Here is an 18365-nt window from a genome sequence, read left to right as displayed (position 1 = left end):
TTCATTGTTCTGAGATGTCTTGTCTTGTTATGTAGGAGACTTCGGAAAGTTGCACCAGCTGAAGTTGTCCTGATTCAGAATAAGAGAAAGGGCCACTGATTTACATACGTGACGTTCTGCCTTCACGGTGCCATAGAGGGGTTGGCTGATTTTACATGTGCAGAGAAGCTCAAACCCTTATTTTTACCTTGGTGTATTTCTTCCATCACAGGCATGTTTTATGAGATCATTTCTGACCAGGTGCTCATTTTTCTTTCTTTCCCAGGTGAAAAATGTCTTAGAGCAAGAAGGTTTTAGTCGCCAGAAGCGAGGATACAGAAATATTAATGACATTGAGGTCAACATGAGCGACCCTCTATTCACCAAACAGTGGTATCTGGTGAGTAATCAGCTAATCAGCCGTCTGCATGCAGCCTGACCTTTTGCACCAACCCATATTATTCCATCTTAATTACTCTGAGGTCCAGCATATTCCCCACTACTTTCTGAATCAACATTGTTATTCATTCTTTAATTAGCCTGGCCAATACTGTCCGTGCCAATCTCACCACTGCATTCCCACCGCTTAGTTTCCTCCCCTCTTGTTTAACCCTAATTGGCAAGTGCGGAGTTTATGACGCGGCAAGCTTGATGTCATTCATCTGGCCTAATATTGGAATGATTGCTCACATGGGTGCCATGAGTCATGGATGTTCTCTGTATTGTTAATAGATAAACACAGGCCAAGCAGACGGGACCCCCGGGCTGGACCTTAATGTGGCAGAGGCTTGGCAGCTGGGCTACACGGGAAAAGGAGTGACCATCGCAATCATGGATGATGGTGAGTTTGTCATCTTGAGCACTGTTTGAAAGCAGTCAATTATACCTGTATCCATTACATTGTTTGAAAAATCCCTTTATATATTTCTGAATTAACAAGCCAGGGTAAGAAAAGATTTCTCCCAAGAATATGGATTGGATTTGTTTTGGATGAGTCATTTTCCAATTAAGGTGATTCAATTGTGACGGGTTAACAGGTCAAATCTGTAAAAATGTGCCAAAATGATATTGAACCAAAAGAGTTTGTTTGGTTTTTGTTTTTTTTCGGAGAAAATACACTTATTATCCAACAACACGACAGATACCCTTCTCTGCTGAGACTAACAGACACCTGCTAGTTAGCTTAGCACGATGAATGATAGTGGGTGGCCATCATCCGATAGAGCTCAGGATCCTAGTTTATGCGCGAGTAATGATCCCAATCATGATTAGTAGTCAGTCAGTCATTCTTGAAGCATTTGTTGACTGACGTTTTGAAGTGCTTCGTCAAATAACTGCACCTTACCAGGAAAGAAGCTCCAGCTATGTGTCTGATCCAAATTTACAATTTCAGATTGTTTAAATTGTTATTTTGTGGCGAATGTTGTACACAACTCCAGTTCTAATCCAAAACCTAGAAGAGGCAAAGGATTCTTTGAGAAAAGTTTATTTGATGGGGTTTGATGGAGGTTTACGAACACTTTCCATCCGCTACCATTCATTGTGTGGAGCTCACATGTGGCCAGCAGGTCTCGGTGGGTCTCAGTCCTGTAATGCCGCGCAGAGAATTAAATGGTACCTTTCTTCTTCTAGTCTGGCTCTGGGGAGGATGGACAATGCCACAAAAAGCTACTGTGTTAATAATAAATGAAGAAGCATAGATATTTAGCAGTTACAAAAACAATAGATCCACTGTTAAAACCCGAAGGTAATGGTGCAGTTTTATAACTAGAGAAAAGCAGGAGAAACTCATTTATTTTGAGCAATGCATTTTTGTCACAAAACACTGCGTACACAAGTTAAATAAGGTAGAAAAAAAATCAAAAATCTCCGTGAAGAGCCACATTTACTTTGCTATTACCAAATACTAAATTGAACTATATTAGTGTTAATAAAAAACCAAAATGAAAGAAAATCCATGTCGAAGCAAATACACAGTTCAGGTCATGCTACTCTGTAAAGCACAAGCTCTCATGATTAATTATCTGCCAAAATTGCATTTCAGGCATCGACTATCTCCATCCGGACCTGGCATCAAATTACGTGAGTTCGTCTTTGTTATTAGTTTTGAAATTTTGCTCCGTGTCTTTGAAGAGCTGCTAATATCTGTGGCTGGGGGCTCAGGTGGTGGATTTCTCCGGCGTCGTGTGAAGCCATTGGCAGTGACAGGTGCTTTCCCAGTTGCCTTCGCGGCTGCTGAGTCTCCTTGTATTCCTGGAGGACACGGAGACAGGAAGATGGCCAGCAGAGCTATTTAATGTTAATGCACACAGCACTGTGGCAGGCACAATGGCAGGCCGATCTGTCACAAGCAGAGATAATGCCAGGGTAGTTGGCGCTGCATAATGTGATGCTCTATCTCCAGAATACTGATAAAACCTAAAAGGACGAGAGGGATGCTCGATGCAACAAGGAAATACAGGAAGCTTAGCTTGATTTGACCAAGTTTGTTGGGTGATCTGTTTACATCAGACGGAGATGTATGCAAAACAAAAAGCAGGGGCGTTCATTCTTTATCGCTAAAATGAAAGATGCTGTGTGTTGTCGCTGATCGCTGTGCAGCGTGCTCCATGTTTTCAGTTCATGCACTGTGTGATCTTTTAAAATACAGTAGGCATACATCTCTTTTCTCCTCTCGCCACAATGTTTGCTTGGCTTTGCACGTTTCTTGCCTGTGAACAGAGATGAGCCCCGGCCCAAAAATAACACTCCACAGCCTCAGCTGGGGTGATGCTGGAGCATGCTCTGCTGGATTGATGGATCATGCTGTGCATGGATGTAGAGGCTGGGCTTGTGTGCGAGAGCACGAGACACTATATGTAATCCCGTTTTTCCTTTTTTCCCCTCTCAACTGTCGTTGTGGCCTTTTGCAGACCCCAAGAGACCTCCTAATATCAGCTGAATGAAACATCCTTCAGTTAGTGTTGCTTGTAGATTTGTGTCTGCATGTGTTTGTGTGTGCAAGGTTGTGTGTGTGTGTGTGTGTGTGTGTGTGTGTGTGTGTGTGTGTGTGTGTGTGTGTGTGTGTGTGTGTGTGTGTGTCTTTTTAAAGATTTCTCATTCGGTGTGATAATCATAATGAAACAGCTCACAAGATAAATATTGATATGGTGTGTGTGTCCTGAGATGAGAAATTTTTAACTGGCTTGTGCAATTTCATGGTGCATTTATCTGAAAAACGGCTTCAGAGCATAAAATGACAAACGCATTTATACAGAATTTAAATTAATGATTTTATGATAGTAGATACAGTGGATCGAATCCCACCTTTAGGATTTAACATCGTGCTGTGGTGAATATTGTTAATGTCACAGAAAAAGTAGACAAAGGCCAGTTATGATGTTGGGTTTGACCTAATGAGTGTGAGTTTTTATCTCTGTTTGAGACAATCCAATACAACAACAGCAGCATTGATCAATGGATGACCTTTTCTCTTGTACCTCGGAGACAAGTGTGCGTGTGAAGGGCATAGAGGTGTGTTATTGGGTTTTTGTGCAATTTACGAGGGGTACATTGCTCTCCCTCCTGTATTCACCCCACAGTGTTACCATGACAACAAGTTATGACGCCACATTACCATGAAGTTCATCTCATATGTGTGCATTAGAGAGAGTAGAAAGGGAAGAAGGGAGGGAGCAAAAGAAGAAAAACTAAGTATTATTATTATTACTACTACCATTTCTCCATTAGACATAGCTGCGTACATACATGTGTTTATACCCCTCTTTTCCATAGCAAGTTGTTGAGCTGCCATTCAACATCCCAAAAGCACAGGAAAACACGGTAAATGAACAGGACAGAAGGTGAGCAGTGGTGTCTCCAAATTTACTTTATCAATGCAGCTAAGATGATCGCTCTGAAAGAGACAAGTTTATCTTGAAATTATAAATGTATCACTTTCACCTGGGATTTTGTGTCGACATCAATGCTGTTTGAAGCCAATAAATAGAGAGCTTGTGTCTACAGCAGAGCCTAGGAATTTAATGACAAGTTAACCCCTTTTCCATTGAAGATAATAGCCAGATGTGGTTAGCATTTTGTTTTTGGTTGTTGGAAAAAGAGGTTTAAGACTTAGATTGTTTGCGAGCTTGATCCATCTCACCGTAATCTCTTCAAAGTGACCTTGTACTTTGTGTTACTTTGAAGAATCTCGCCAAGGACTTTCAAGCAAGACCACATTATACGGAGATCCTTCCTCAGCTCTGCTGTATAATAGATTAGTTTATCAGCCCCAAATGGACTACAAAAATCTGATACACTAATATGACATGAAGAGAGGTATGTGAGGAAGTTTTTTTTTTCATCTAGTCCCTTCATTTATAGTAAAGTCAGCGGCACAACAGGAATTACTGTAACACTTGCCAAAACATGAGAAAGTCCTTGTCTTCATTCCTGAGGAATACATTACACTTTCCAGAGACAAGGGTCAATATTTGTAATGTTTTTTAATGAAAATTTACATGATAACCCATTGTTTGATTGACATATTGTACTGTATATAGATTGGCATAAATACTTTAAATCAGAGACTCCAGCCAATTACTCAGGGTAGGACATGATGAAACTATGTCTTTGTACAATAACATGAGTTCAAAAAGACGTTAGACTGACAGAAATGTAATTCGAGACATCAGACGAGCAGTCTAATCATTTTGCGTAGCTACATTGTGTGAAAGAAGACACATTTGCCTTCAATGTCCCAAACAATTATGTGTGAAAATTATAGTCGAGATCAATTTTAACACCTTTTCCCACTCTGGATGAGATGTCATCTACTCTATCCTCTGAACAAGACAAAAAGATTGACAAGAGAATAGAAATAATTTATGGATCTGCATGCAAAATTGACTGGGTTCTGAGTTTTAACATAATTCTGCTGGACAGGGAGTTGGACAGCCATGGGTGAAAAGTCCTTGCTATGGGTAATTAAGAAAATTCAGTTTTCATTCTGGTCTCCATTATGGCAGCTACTATATGTGCTGTGTCTGTAAAGCGTCCCTGTGGCTGGCAAATGCTCTGAACCTTGTTGCTCACGAGAAGCCGGATGAAGAACAAACCCTGATTGACAGCAAAAGATATGATTTTGAGACGCACAGCCAGTGATTCATAGACATGCCCCTGTGACATTTATTACTGTGGCTCAGCACTTTCCTACACAAAATCCTGTTTGGGAGCGGCTTGTTCTCTCCTCTGAAGGGTTCCACCCGGGATAAAGAAAAAGATATATGTATAATTTTAGACACTTTTATTTTTTTTGGCCAGTTTTTTTTATTGGTGTTTCCTTAAATTTAATCATTTTTTCTATATATTTTTTGAGTCTCTGATACCTCCATATGTTGCTTTGGGGAGCAATTTGTCTGGACATCTGTCTGTGTGGTTTCCTCGACATGAAACTCCAGGCTTTTTTTTTTTTTTCTCAAAAACTTGTAGTTTGTCCTCCATCAGGTCACTCAGCTTTTGTTGTTTTGTTTCTCTCCTTGTCACCTACTGAATACTCTCCTCTAAACGCCATTTGGAAGAGCTGTCAGCAAACAACCGTCAAGATGTTTCTGATGTGTTTGGTTCTATGGCCAGAGAACATACTGATGCACCTATTAATGGGTAGAAAAACAAAATAAATAGAAGGAATCACAGCAGGCAACGATGACCTGAATGGAAATGTTTTGCAGACGGAGCAATAAGTGTGCAGCATTCTGTCCAGACATGGCTATTGTGATAATTATGTTTACTGCATTGTTTCTCTGATAGATGCATCTCCAAGGTCTTTTTCCTTCTCCTCTTCCTTGTGATTCTATTACTTTTGGTCATGTGGAATTAAACGCTGCCAGTGTTTGGGCCATTATTTTCTCAGCTTGAAATCCCCGCTGCGACCACACATTATTCTCGTATCGCCCCAGAGTAAAGCTTTGTAGTTAAGTGTTGCATCAAGGTGCTCTCACTGTAAATTTAGACAAGATTCAATTCTAGCAACACTGCTCCGTTTAACACAATGAAATACGGCAGCGCCATAAAGAGAAGTCTGCATATCCTCCTGTCGGGATAGGAAAATCTACGCTGAGAGTGTCAAAACAATTAGGATAAAATCAAAACATCAGCTGAATTTTATCACTTCATGTCACCGTGAAACATCTTTATTTCTCTCCTTTTTCGAGAGACTGACGTCAAAATCAGTTCCACCTAGCTTAACTTAGCACCGAGACTTTCAAACAGGGAGAATAAAAACAAAAACCTTCTCATTAAAACAGGACATAGGACATAATAGACCAAACACCAAGAAAACATTTGCATATGCTTATTGGTTTAAACCTTTTTTTCTATAAACCAAACAAGAAATTCATATTAATTGATAGTATAAGAGGTTTGTTATCTTTGGATATTGTAGTCTTTATGTGAACATATTGTATATTTTCATGATTTCTCTATATTTCCAACTTTCAACATGCTCAGGTCCACATGTTGAATTTAGCTGTGCACATTTAATTAAATTAACTCTTTCTAGTTTGTATTAATGACTCTTAAGTTTCGTAGATCCCGTATTGTTGATTCATCTTCTCGTCTCTCTTGTTTCCTTTTAGTTTGCAACTCCAAAATGATTTTCTGCCTTTTAGGTCCTATTTTTTTGAAGTACACAAAGAAACTCATCAAAATGGCATAGAACCTCTGCCTGCAACTAGTGTTTTTGGTGGTGTAACTGCAGCATTAAGCAGCATCCGCTGTGCGAAAGCGTTCGTGTTCCTCTGCTGCATTACTTCTTAGTGACTCCAGGGGTAAGAAAGTGCCATGCAACAGCAAAACAGCCCAAAATGTCAGTTAAAAACTGTAAAGTACACCATCTAGATGAATCCACAAACACTTTGATTTGAGGTTAAAGCAAAATGTAAAACTGCTGATTTAGTACTTCCATGAATAAGTAGTACCAGCTGGCACATTACTTTAACCACACACACACACACACACACACACACATCTATACATAGCTGGAGTTTTCTGCACTAAGAAGTAATCAAGAGAAAAAAATGCATTTATGAGCTCAAGGCACACAAAAAACTTTTTTTTTTTTTTGTGTGTGAATTATCCCATTATTTTGTCTTTTTTGGAAAATAAAAAAATTAAAGAACTTCATTCCTTATGACCAAACAGGTCAGGATAAGGTCAGACCCACCTCTCTGCTTTTTCCACTTCTTGTTTTTTCAGTCTTGATATTATTCTCTTTGTAATTGCACCCATTTGGCCCTTTCAGAATGCTGATGCCAGCTATGACTTCAGCAGCAATGACCCGTTCCCATTTCCACGCTACACAGACGACTGGTTCAACAGGTAAAGCTCATCCAGCCATGTCCTGTTTACATTGATGTGTTTGTGTGTGTGTGTGTGTGTGTGTGTGTGTGTGTGTGCGTGTGTGTGTGCATGCGCGCGCACACGCACATATGTGTGTGCCTTCCCCCCAGCCTGGTAGCTCTCTATTGATTTTCTCTCCACATAGTTCCATTAAGACATAATAGTGCAGTATAAACAGAGCCATTGTTCAACACAACACAATAGAAAACATAATACCTATATTTACCTGATCAGTTAGAAGAGATAAGGTCAATAAAGGAGGAGTAGTCTAGTCTCCTCTAAGGGTCGCAGTGTTCACCGGGGCGACCTTCTGTCTGATAACGCCTTATCATCCTCCCATCTCCCAGCGAGTGATCCACTGTGCCTGGAACACATGTTGAAGGCAGCAACAAAGAGGAGTGTATTCCTCCTCTTTCTCTCCTCCCCATGGTGGCCATAGATGTTGCTATATATACTGTGTGTGTGTGTGTGTGTGTGGATATATGTATGTGTATGTGTGTCCATCTGTGTGTTGGAGTGGGTATTTGGGCTTTTCAGTGTAGCATTTGCTGACTGTCTGGCACAACTCACTGGCTAATCAGCTGGTTATAAATAGCTTCCTGTCTGTGGCAAAGCATGCTGGGAGAGAGAGGTTGACTCTCTGTAATATCCCTGTGGGGAGTGGAGCAGAGGGATGGGGGGGGGGGGTAAATATCACACGATGGCAGCACATGAAACACTGATATGGAGAGACACACTTATAGCCAGACTGAAATGAATATCAGCCGAATCTTCAAAATCTGTGATATTAATTTTCCTTTTCCTAAATAATGATGAATTTTGTAGCAACTCCATGGGTAAATGCCTCTGAGTTACAGGTCCCTTACAGTAATTTCAACTGACTTATGGCTAAACCTTTTTTTTTTTAAATCATTTCAGTGAAAGTCAGTAATTTCTTGGAAATGGTACCTTAGATCTATTTCACAGTATAACCTCTAAAAAATGTATGTAAATGCATGCAAATCTTTACATATTCTGCTTTTTAAAATGTTTTATTTGCTTTTACCAGTCATGGCACACGATGTGCTGGAGAAGTATCTGCAGCAGCTAACAACAACATATGCGGTGTGGGAGTTGCCTACAATTCCAAGGTGGCAGGTTTGTATCATGAAGCCTCCGTTTGGACGATGAGAGGGATAACAATAAACATACAGCAACGTTAGCAAATACACATTCTGATAATAGTACGACGAAGGTGATTTGACCAATAAAGGACGGAGTGTTGCTGTGGCTGGTATTGAGGTATATTTAACTGGTATACCTCTTCTAATAGAATTGTCCACATAGCAACATGACAGCACCATTCATCTTGATAGCTCCATGTTTCCATTGGACATAGATTTTTCCTGGAATTTGCTCTGGTTGTAACACAGAAGAAATAAGAAAATGAGTATTGACAGCTTGAGTAATGCGCTGCCAAGAAGCTTACGTCACAAGCTTTTTTTTTGTATGGATTTAGATGCTCTTAGTTATCCACCAAAGGAACACTGCTTAAAGTAATACAATAGATCAATAGCTGGCAATAGTAAAGTGATACTACAGTGACGCTACTAATATATATTTGGCCTGCCAAGCACTCACAAATAGGTGACTTGTGCTCACAAAGACATTTCCCTCATGCGTCGTTACTTCTTTGTGACTCCAGAATGTAGAAAAAGCCAGCTACGTATATATTTAGCTGGGAGCTAACAGTGAGACAGCTAAAAACAGCAAAATTGCCCAAAAACGTCAATTTACATACACACATCACAAGCGCATTCTCCAAAGTGATGCCTTTTGAGCTAAAATCAAACTACAACTCTTCTGGATTTGCATTTGTTCACAGGAGCACAGAGCGTGACTTGCTGGCACGTTCAGTTGAACTGTTACATGTTAAACCTCGAGTGTTTTAGTTCATTTTTAGCTCAGATCAAAGTGTTGGTGTATTACTAGACAGATGGCTGGATATAGACGACCTTATTTTTACTGGATGATGCACTTGAGAGTTTCAAATTTTTACTGTCTTTAGCTGTTAGCTTCAAGCTAAATACACATGACTGATTCTTTCTGTATTCTGGAGTCTCAGAGAAGTCATGCAGGAGGGGAAAACATCTTTTTAAGCTCAGAATGCTGATTTTAGAATACTTAATAAATAATTTTTTAAAAATTTTTTTTATGTCTGAATCATGTGGATGCACTGCTTCCTCAGGTATCAGGATGTTGGACCAGCCCTTCATGACTGACATCATTGAGGCTTCATCCATCAGCCACATGCCTCAGGTTATTGACATCTACAGTGCCAGCTGGGGACCAACTGATGATGGAAAGACTGTGGATGGACCTCGAGAGCTCACGCTTCAGGCTATGGCTGATGGTGTCAACAAGGTGAGGCAGAGGCTCAGCTGCTGTCTGAGGGTTTCCCCGCTGAATATATTTGTACATTTGCTGCACAGACAACCCTAATTATTTTTGTGGACTCCCAACACTCCCTACACTTGATTTGCGTTATTCACATATTAGATTATTTGGTTTTTTTTTGTTTGTTTTCTTTGCCAAAATTTAATGTTGTTCTGGATTCTTCTGACATTTTGTAGATGGTTTTAGTGGCAAATAGTGATGATTAAATTAATCTGGTCAATCTAAATTGAAGTGAAGTTCTAAAATCCCTCCTACAGAATTCTATTTATGCCATCATCATGAACGCAGCCCTAAAAAAATCAATCAATCAAAAGTGTATCAAAGTGGGCTTTGAGGGTTAAGCAAGGCCTGACAGTTTGGACCTACAGGCTGAAGTGCAGATTTCTCATGTTACCACTGGACAATACATTTGACTTGCATTATTTAATCCGGACAGACAGACACGCAGAGTTGCCATGCTAACAGTGCCGCTGTCAATTACTTGCTTGATTAATCTTCAGGTCCAAAGCACAGGCAGGTGTGGGTTCCTCTAAAATGACCAGTCTCCCGCAGGATAGCTGAGGAGGTGCAAAGCTGACTGTAATCTCAGATCATGTAAACACAACTAATCAAGAGGCAACTCTGCAATCTGCCTCTAAGATTCTAATGATCACTAGTATTGGGTCCAGTAGGCTGAGCATAACATAAAAATAAGACAAAAGAGGGAACCATACTGTATGTTGCTGTCAAACGATCTCCCCAGAAATCCAGGGTGTTCCTTTTTTGGCCTGAAGGCTCTACGCCTCCACCAAGCGAGTGAAAATAGGTCACTTTTGCTCATAGCTGAGCTCAACGATGCTCAACCCAAATAGAGAGACATAAATAAGCACCATGAAAGGAAGGCCGTGCCACTCCTGCTCCACTTTATCCTTTGTACTGATGCAAAACGGCCAGCCTTTTGTAGAGACACGTGCAGCATCTGTTGAAGAGGAGGCTCTCTGTATGCCGTCAGGATCAGTTGTTTCATGTTTCAAAGCACTCTATTAGTAACAAAGATGATATTCTACCTCATTTGAACATACAGAAGATAATATGCTTTTCTGGAAGCACCCCCAGTCCAAAGGACATCAAACTCTGCATTTAGCTCTTAGAAGTGAAGCGTAACAAACCACAGACAGAACATGTTATCTTTTGATAATAGATAATAGGTCACAGTCCGTGAGGGTAATTATTTCAGAGTTTGAACAAAGTAAAACATCCTGATATCTAGTTGCATATTGTTATTAAATTCAGACTAAATAACAGGCATGGCAAATCTTACATACTGAATAAAAGTAAAAAAAAAAAAAAAACACTTTTATTGTATGTTGACCTAAATTGCTTGATGATGATTACGTTCAAGGGGCGAGGAGGAAAAGGGAGCATCTATGTGTGGGCATCAGGAGATGGTGGTAGCTATGACGACTGCAACTGTGATGGTTATGCCTCAAGTATGTGGACAATCTCCATCAACTCGGCCATCAACGACGGGCGCACGGCCCTGTATGATGAGAGCTGCTCCTCCACTCTGGCGTCCACTTTCAGCAACGGCCGTAAAAGGAACCCAGAGGCCGGCGTGGTGAGTGTGTTAATGGCATAAATCCATTTTACATGACTAAAAAAACTAACACTATGATAAATCTTATAGTAAAGATAGACTTGGTCAAATGTCAGGGAAGTTTACAACAGTCATAGATAGATTAAGATTACTCAGGCGTAGATGGAACGATCCTGAAAAAAACTGGAGAAACTGTTCTGCTGTAGTTGAGACAGTTTGTGAAGATTAAGAGGCTCAGGAGAAGAAGTAGCTCTTTTTTTTTTTTTATCATCCTCCCGGACATCCACATGCATCATTTTCTTCGAGAGGCTTATAAGGGCCGCCGCTTTATCCTGATCATATTGTGGGTGTGTTATTTGGAGGAAAAAGGTTAAGATTTGAGGTTTGGTTTGCTCTTTTTGTCAGATATGTATATATGAGCCGTACTAGCTCCATAGTTTAAGGACCACAGTCCTGCAAAACTTAAGACGTCGTAGAAAGACATTCCTATGAGCCCCAGCTGTGTATTATTTAGTGCTAATTAGCTAACAGAATCATCCCAACAGACTAAAGTCAAGGTTAAACATGAAGGCCAAATGAATGTTTCAATCATCAGTGCTGATCCATTATGTGAATTTTGTCGTGCAAGCCGGTTTTGCTGCGAACTGTCTGAACATTGTAATAACCTGACACTAATTTATTTTAGAAATTCAAGTCCACAGACCAACCTGCAGCTCATGGCATGTGGAGGAATTGGGCTTATGGTTTTCCCTCAGGAGTCTTTTCTTTTTTTTCGATATTAACTTATTTTCTTATTTGAAAAAAAATCTATATTTTTTGTCGTCTGTTGCTTTTTGGTCACGTTAAGAACCCGAACCTGTTAAGAACCTGTAGCTTTATGAAAATATAATTTTTTTTTTGTGTAAAAATACAGCCTTACACTTTTATATTTATGTCGCATAATTACCAAGTGTGAGGCAAACTTCTCCCTAGTACCATTCAAAGCCTCTATTTGAGGATATGAAATCATATTTTGGAAAATACCAGTCAAATTTTATTATAGATTACAAATCATAACGTGATACTCAGATGATGAAGATTTAAGGTCAAATGAATTCTTTCACAGGCTTAAAACATAAGTTCTGAAACCATCAAAGTTACACATCGGCTTCGAATGCAAATATCTGCATGTTACCACCTGACTGAATGTTCTTTGCGTGTCTCATTGCAAGTCATTAGAAAAGACACAGGCTTCGCTTGTGTGAATCTATAATGTATTTCTATATAAACATTATTTTAATGTTTTCGCGGGTCATTGCAACTACCAAGGAGAATATACATTTGCAGAGAAACCAAAAAACGAACACTGTAAAAACACAAATATATCGTATTGATAAGAGTAGAGTGACACGGATGAGAACAATTGCAAGAGTATCTCGAAATTGAGCATTAGTAAATTTATCTCAGTTAATTTTCAAGTATGAGTATGTGTGTACACTTCAATCAAAAATGGACAAGCAGCTGCTTAGGAGTTAAAAAGAGTATTTATTTTTGCACAGTTTTATGCGGCGGCGTCATCAAGCCACTGGTTGGCCCCAAATTGGGTACCGAGGTTCAGGTGTCAGACATTCTTCTGCGAAAAAAACTAATCTTACAAAAACCAGCTGTCAGTCTTTAGTTGCCATTTCTAATTCGTGCTGACTTTTCGAACAATGGCACTCGTTACATAAACAACTAACCTTTGCTTCAGTAGCACAGTGCCTCATTTTTTTTAAACCAGATATTACAGGAATGAAACAACACTTAAACCATCCATATAGTATCTTTCCTCTTTAACCTGAATGTCTCCAAAACCTAAAAAGAGATAAAGGTCCAGTCATTGAAAAAAAAAAAAAGTAGAAGGATTTCATTGTTTGGTGAACCTCAATAGTCAGAAAGTCACTGCCTATTCCTCTGGTGCTGTGTTTCCTAAATGAAAGTTTGGCTGCATGAAACAGCAGGTCAAGCTCAACGGCAAAATCATGGAGTTTCAAGAAGGGTTTTTGACTGTGCTGGGAACAGCTGGTTCTGCTTTGCACTGGCTGGATCTGCCCCTGATCCATATTAATACCTGGTTCTGGTTGGCTTGGATCGCTGCGTAGACTGAAAATGTTTCACTTCAGGTGATCTTTAAAAAAAAAAAAAAAAATTTGTATGCATTCGTGGCATGAAAAGGATCAAATAGACACAAAAGTGAATAACTGCAGAATCCATTAACTGCCTCACAGGTATTGGAACATTTATTTGAAGAACTGTTATCATGGCTGACGCCTGGATGAGTCAGCTGAATCAAACAGAACCATCTTTCAAAAGAGAGACAGCTGACTGCCTGACAGATGATGCTTATATCTCTTTACTGAGGACATTTGCCTGACCTTGATGGTTAATGTTTGGAAACTGAATGCTCATATATCTCGGCACACCTGCTGAGAATACTGACTGACATTCTCCACCACCGCATTGTGTCTACAAAGACTTTCCCATTGCATAAATGCAGCGGTCTTTGTGTTTGTGATTATGCAAATCACCTCTAGCTGTTGACAGAGTCACATATCTTCCCTAGGGTTTCCACTCTAATTGCAGTCAATCTGTTATCACTTCTAATTAAGCGCCAAATTAAATAAATAAAGGTTTGTTCGATAAATATAAACATAACTTGTATGCTGACAACAATTCAGTTTTCTGTTCTGCAGCCACTCCTTAAGAGCCAGAAACTTATTAAAGATGCATAAATATTCCTCCTTCACTGTGTTATTTTAGGCCACCACAGACCTGTATGGGAACTGCACACTGCGTCACTCTGGAACATCAGCAGCAGCTCCAGAGGCAGCTGGTGTCTTTGCTCTGGCTCTTGAGGCTAAGTATGTTTTCTACTGTCCTCACGGGTGTAATAATTGGCTTTATTGATTTAATCCGTTTGTTATGTCACCTTACTCACCTCCTCTCTGCTGAAGAGAGGCCTGGGCAGAGGGTGTAATTGCACAATAACATGCTTTCAACCATTCAATAATCATTTACATGCTCACATTTAACCAGGCAACTTCATCTGACTGCAACCTTGAGCTGTTATGTTGCATCGATGAATTGGCATCTGTCTGTTTTCTTTTTTCCTCTGTAAAGGCATAAATCATGTCTCCCCTTTCCACAGAAAAGATTTATTTTTCACAACCATGAACCAAAATGAAAAATAAACCAGTGCTTAAACAACGTCTGATGGGTTTGAGCCAAGGACACAAATTATATGTGGATCTGCCCTCTTTAAATCTCAGTAGAAGGTTATAAATATACAGTTCATTTGCTGTTAAAGTGAGTCCACTGTTTATGTTTTATTTATTTATGTACTTCCCATTAGCATGAAGCAGAGTGAATCGAAGCTGGATGATGAAACACACTGCAGATAATCTCAAGCTGCTAAAATATTCATATTTACAGATGGTTCAAAAGATCCAGGGACTGAGGAGACAGGTGCAGCATTCTTCATCCCTCAGTGGGATGTAGCAGTGGAACAGACAATAGCTTAGTGCTAGCTAGCATTGCAGTGGGTGGAAGAAAGGATGATGTCTATGAAATGTTCTACGTGCTACTCAGGATAGTCGACTATAGAGTTCCTTTTTTTTGGTTTCTGGCCCATATCGGGTGGGCACTTGGGTACTCCAGCTTCCTCCCAGTCCAAACACATGCAAGAGGGGACGAAGTAAATTGGATACTCCAAAAGGACCGTAGGCGTGGCTGTGAGTGTGAATGGTTGTCTGTCTCTATGTTTTGGCCCAGCAATGGATTGGCGACCTGTCTCGCGTGAACACTGCCTCTCACCTGAAGGCAGCTGGGATAGGCTCCACCCCCCTGCGACCCTTAACAGAATAAAAGGAAGAAAATGGATGGATGGATATCTCTTATAAAAATAGGAACAGATTTTGAGATATGAATTAGTACAAGGGACAAGGGATTGGAAGTGATGTGAATCCAGTTGTAGCTCTTGGATCATGAAGGCTGTTCTTGGTGGCAGGATGTAGTTATTAGCTATATTTTACTGGACATTTCATCGATGAATTTTGATCAAATTTCCTGGATTTACTGGACAAATTTGCAACAGTGGTGTTTTGGTTGTGATAGAACCACGATTTTGAGGCAGGGCCGGTAAGTGTGTCAGACTTGTACCTGCATCAAATCCTAGTTGCTATCATCATCTACATCTATGCATTGTGATTTATTCACAGCCCTCATTAAGGAAACGTGCACCAGTTGATGTACAAGTACATAAAGTGAAAATGTCATTTCTTTAAAGGCAGAATTTGTCTTTTACAATAAACTACTCTTTGATTCTAAATCTTGGTTTACAACTCTGTGTCAAACCACAATGGAGAGTCTCTCCTTCCTCTCAGATACTCAGTTTCTCACATTAAGGATCTACAGCCATTTAACTAACAGCCCTAGTGGAGTCAAGTAAAGAAACACTGTTTGCTTTGCACACACGGTAATGATGTTGGTGTTGGGAGGAACGGATGCTCACCCACTCCGGCCGCAAATAACTCACGAAGCAGTTTGAACGTGTGCACGGCCTTTTTACTGCCCAAACACACTTGAATCATGTGATGGCAGTGAGTCAGCCAGAACAAAGCTGTTACAGCCAAGATAATGAGGAGAGGCTCAGATAAAGGGAATCATTTGTTCCAAAGCTCAGACACTATGAGGTTGAGATATCACAACCATGAATCATGTTATTTTACTAGCTCATTTGTCGCTGCTTTATTTTAGCATTTTGCCTGAAGAGAAGATGCCTACTATGAGTAACGCTCCCTTTATCCCCTTTCCTCTGATGCCTGTTAGCCCAAACCTGACGTGGAGAGACATGCAGCACCTTTCAGTACTGACCTCCAAGAGGAACCAGCTTCATGACGAGGTTCACCAGTGGAGGAGGAATGGCGTGGGCCTCGAGTTCAACCACCTGTTTGGCTACGGTGTGCTGGATGCTGGGGGGATGGTTAAAATGGCAAAAGAATGGAAGACAGTACCTGAGCGTTTCCACTGTGTAGCAGGATCCATCCAGGAAACCCAGTGAGTCACATAATGACATTACTATTCTATTCGTACCACATAACATACGCACGCTACATCGGCCCTCACCAAATTGTTGAATGAAAAAAATCACTGCTAAACACAAGAGACACAGTGATCCAATTACGGGGTAATCCCAATAAGGCCTAATTCAATAAAAACATCTGCAATGGGAGTATCCACTTCACGAAGCTGTAATATTTAGATTTACTACTCAGTCATCATTTTTTATATACTTACGGATCGAAATATTTAACCAAATGATGAGCAGTAGGTACACAAATCAACAAAATATAGACACTTGGATCTAAGGACTTAAATGAGAGACAGAGAGGTCAAATCCTTGCCCTTCACATAAAATTAACATTCTTACGCCTGACAGCAGTTAAGTCAAGGCCTCTGTGTGGATGACGGGCACCGACCAACTTCTTTCCTGCGGTTGCCAGCTGTCAGCAGAAAGTCTCAAGTTGATGCATTTGATCAGCTGTACGAGAGGCTGATTTTAGGGTGTCACCCAGATGCAGCAGTCGAAAGTTCTGATCCCGAACTGGTGTAGTGACAAAATCCTCAGCGGGTATTCTTGTCTGATATTCTAACAGTCGTTTTCAACTCATATCCTGTATAGGAAATTACGATAAATGTAGTTCTGGTTTAAACTTACTGACTTCTAAATATGGCATTAACTGTAAAATCTTAATAAGTCACCCCCCCGAAACCACTGGTGGTAAATCAGACACTTGTTGGGAGTAAACTATGTGTTGGATGTGGATTGTATATACATATGTCTCATTTACTATATTGGATTCATCTATCGGAGCTCTGCGGTGTTTTGATAGCAGCCGTCTGGTCTGAGCTCTGACAGAGATCCTCAGTCGTTATCTTACTCCAATGCAGCTGGGGTTAACGCATCCTCCTTTTTGTCTTATCCTCCTCTTATCCTTCTGTCTCAATCTCCTCAATCTCTCCCATCTACAGTAACTCTCCCTCTCCCTCTCTCTCTCTCTCTCTCTCTCACACACGCACACACACTGTCCAGCTTCCCTCTCTATATGTTCTACTATTCCTCTTTCCCATCACCCTCCACATGCCTCATAAGGGTTTCTGTTCATCTAACCTAATCCTGAGGCTTAGAGCTCACGTGTTTGATGGTGGGTGGTTTCCTGTGGCTATTCCTCTTATTAGAGCACCTCGATTGGCCCAGCATGGCGTGCCCTGGAAACACTGTCAATCAGAATGACTTACAGTTATCAAGGGACGAAAAAGGGGAGGTGTGCTAGTCTGTGCTAAAACCCCTGATGCATATCAGAGTGTTTTTGCAGACCTTTACCACTTCCTTTGTTTTAGAATCTAAACAGTAGTGCACGGATGACCCACCAAGGACAACATAGTGTAAAGGTATGATTGGGTCTGTTTTGAGAACAGAACCAGATAATGCCCCTTCACCAAGATTAGAATGTTCAGTTTTTATTGAATCCGTTTAAGAGATGTTAATTATTCATTTTGCCCCTCTGCTAGTCGGGGGAGCACCACAGACCACCACACGCTTCCTACGTCACGCGTGGAGCTGTCGGATGCATTTTTCACCTGATGCCGAGGGGGCATACATACAGCACATGGGAAGGTCATGCTACTCACTCAATTAGCCTCGCTCTTGAACAGATGCCCCAACCAACCAGAGAAGTCTCTGGTGCAGCGACCAGGACACATACCCTCATTCGAGCTCCCACCATCCTATTGTGTCTGTGTGGAGCTGGAGGCAACAGCGGGAACCGAAGCAGTGGCTCCTGTTTTAGCAAGGCAGCACAACAGGCCTCTGCACTTCTCTGCTCTGAGCTCTTTTTTACTTCAGTAAATGCAACTGCTCTTCAAAATGTATTGGCTCCAACCCCAAAACAAGTTTCTGTCTTAGAAGCTGCTCGACTAG

At 40.6% G+C, this 18365-nt stretch overlaps 1 protein-coding gene across 1 annotated transcript in view; it reads left to right on the top strand.

The window, feature by feature from the left end:
* Positions 1–18365, top strand: part of pcsk2 (proprotein convertase subtilisin/kexin type 2) — a 29660-nt gene that overhangs the window by 7133 nt on the left and 4162 nt on the right. Inside the window, exons 3-11 of the mRNA XM_086180047.1 lie at positions 266–379; positions 712–820; positions 2024–2061; positions 7259–7335; positions 8405–8493; positions 9584–9759; positions 11174–11389; positions 14147–14247; positions 16214–16441. Coding sequence (XP_086036173.1) covers positions 266–379; positions 712–820; positions 2024–2061; positions 7259–7335; positions 8405–8493; positions 9584–9759; positions 11174–11389; positions 14147–14247; positions 16214–16441 — 1148 coding nt within the window. The remainder of the gene's footprint in view (positions 1–265; positions 380–711; positions 821–2023; positions 2062–7258; positions 7336–8404; positions 8494–9583; positions 9760–11173; positions 11390–14146; positions 14248–16213; positions 16442–18365) is intronic.

Source organism: Aulostomus chinensis, chromosome 16 (assembly GCF_037954235.1).
Source record: "Aulostomus chinensis isolate RoL2024-O1b breed Wild chromosome 16, RoL_Achi_v1.0, whole genome shotgun sequence".
Classification (NCBI taxonomy): domain Eukaryota; kingdom Metazoa; phylum Chordata; class Actinopteri; order Syngnathiformes; family Aulostomidae; genus Aulostomus; species Aulostomus chinensis.
The sequence above is the reverse complement of the archived record's forward strand: the minus strand, read 5'-3'. Positions and strand labels throughout refer to the sequence as shown.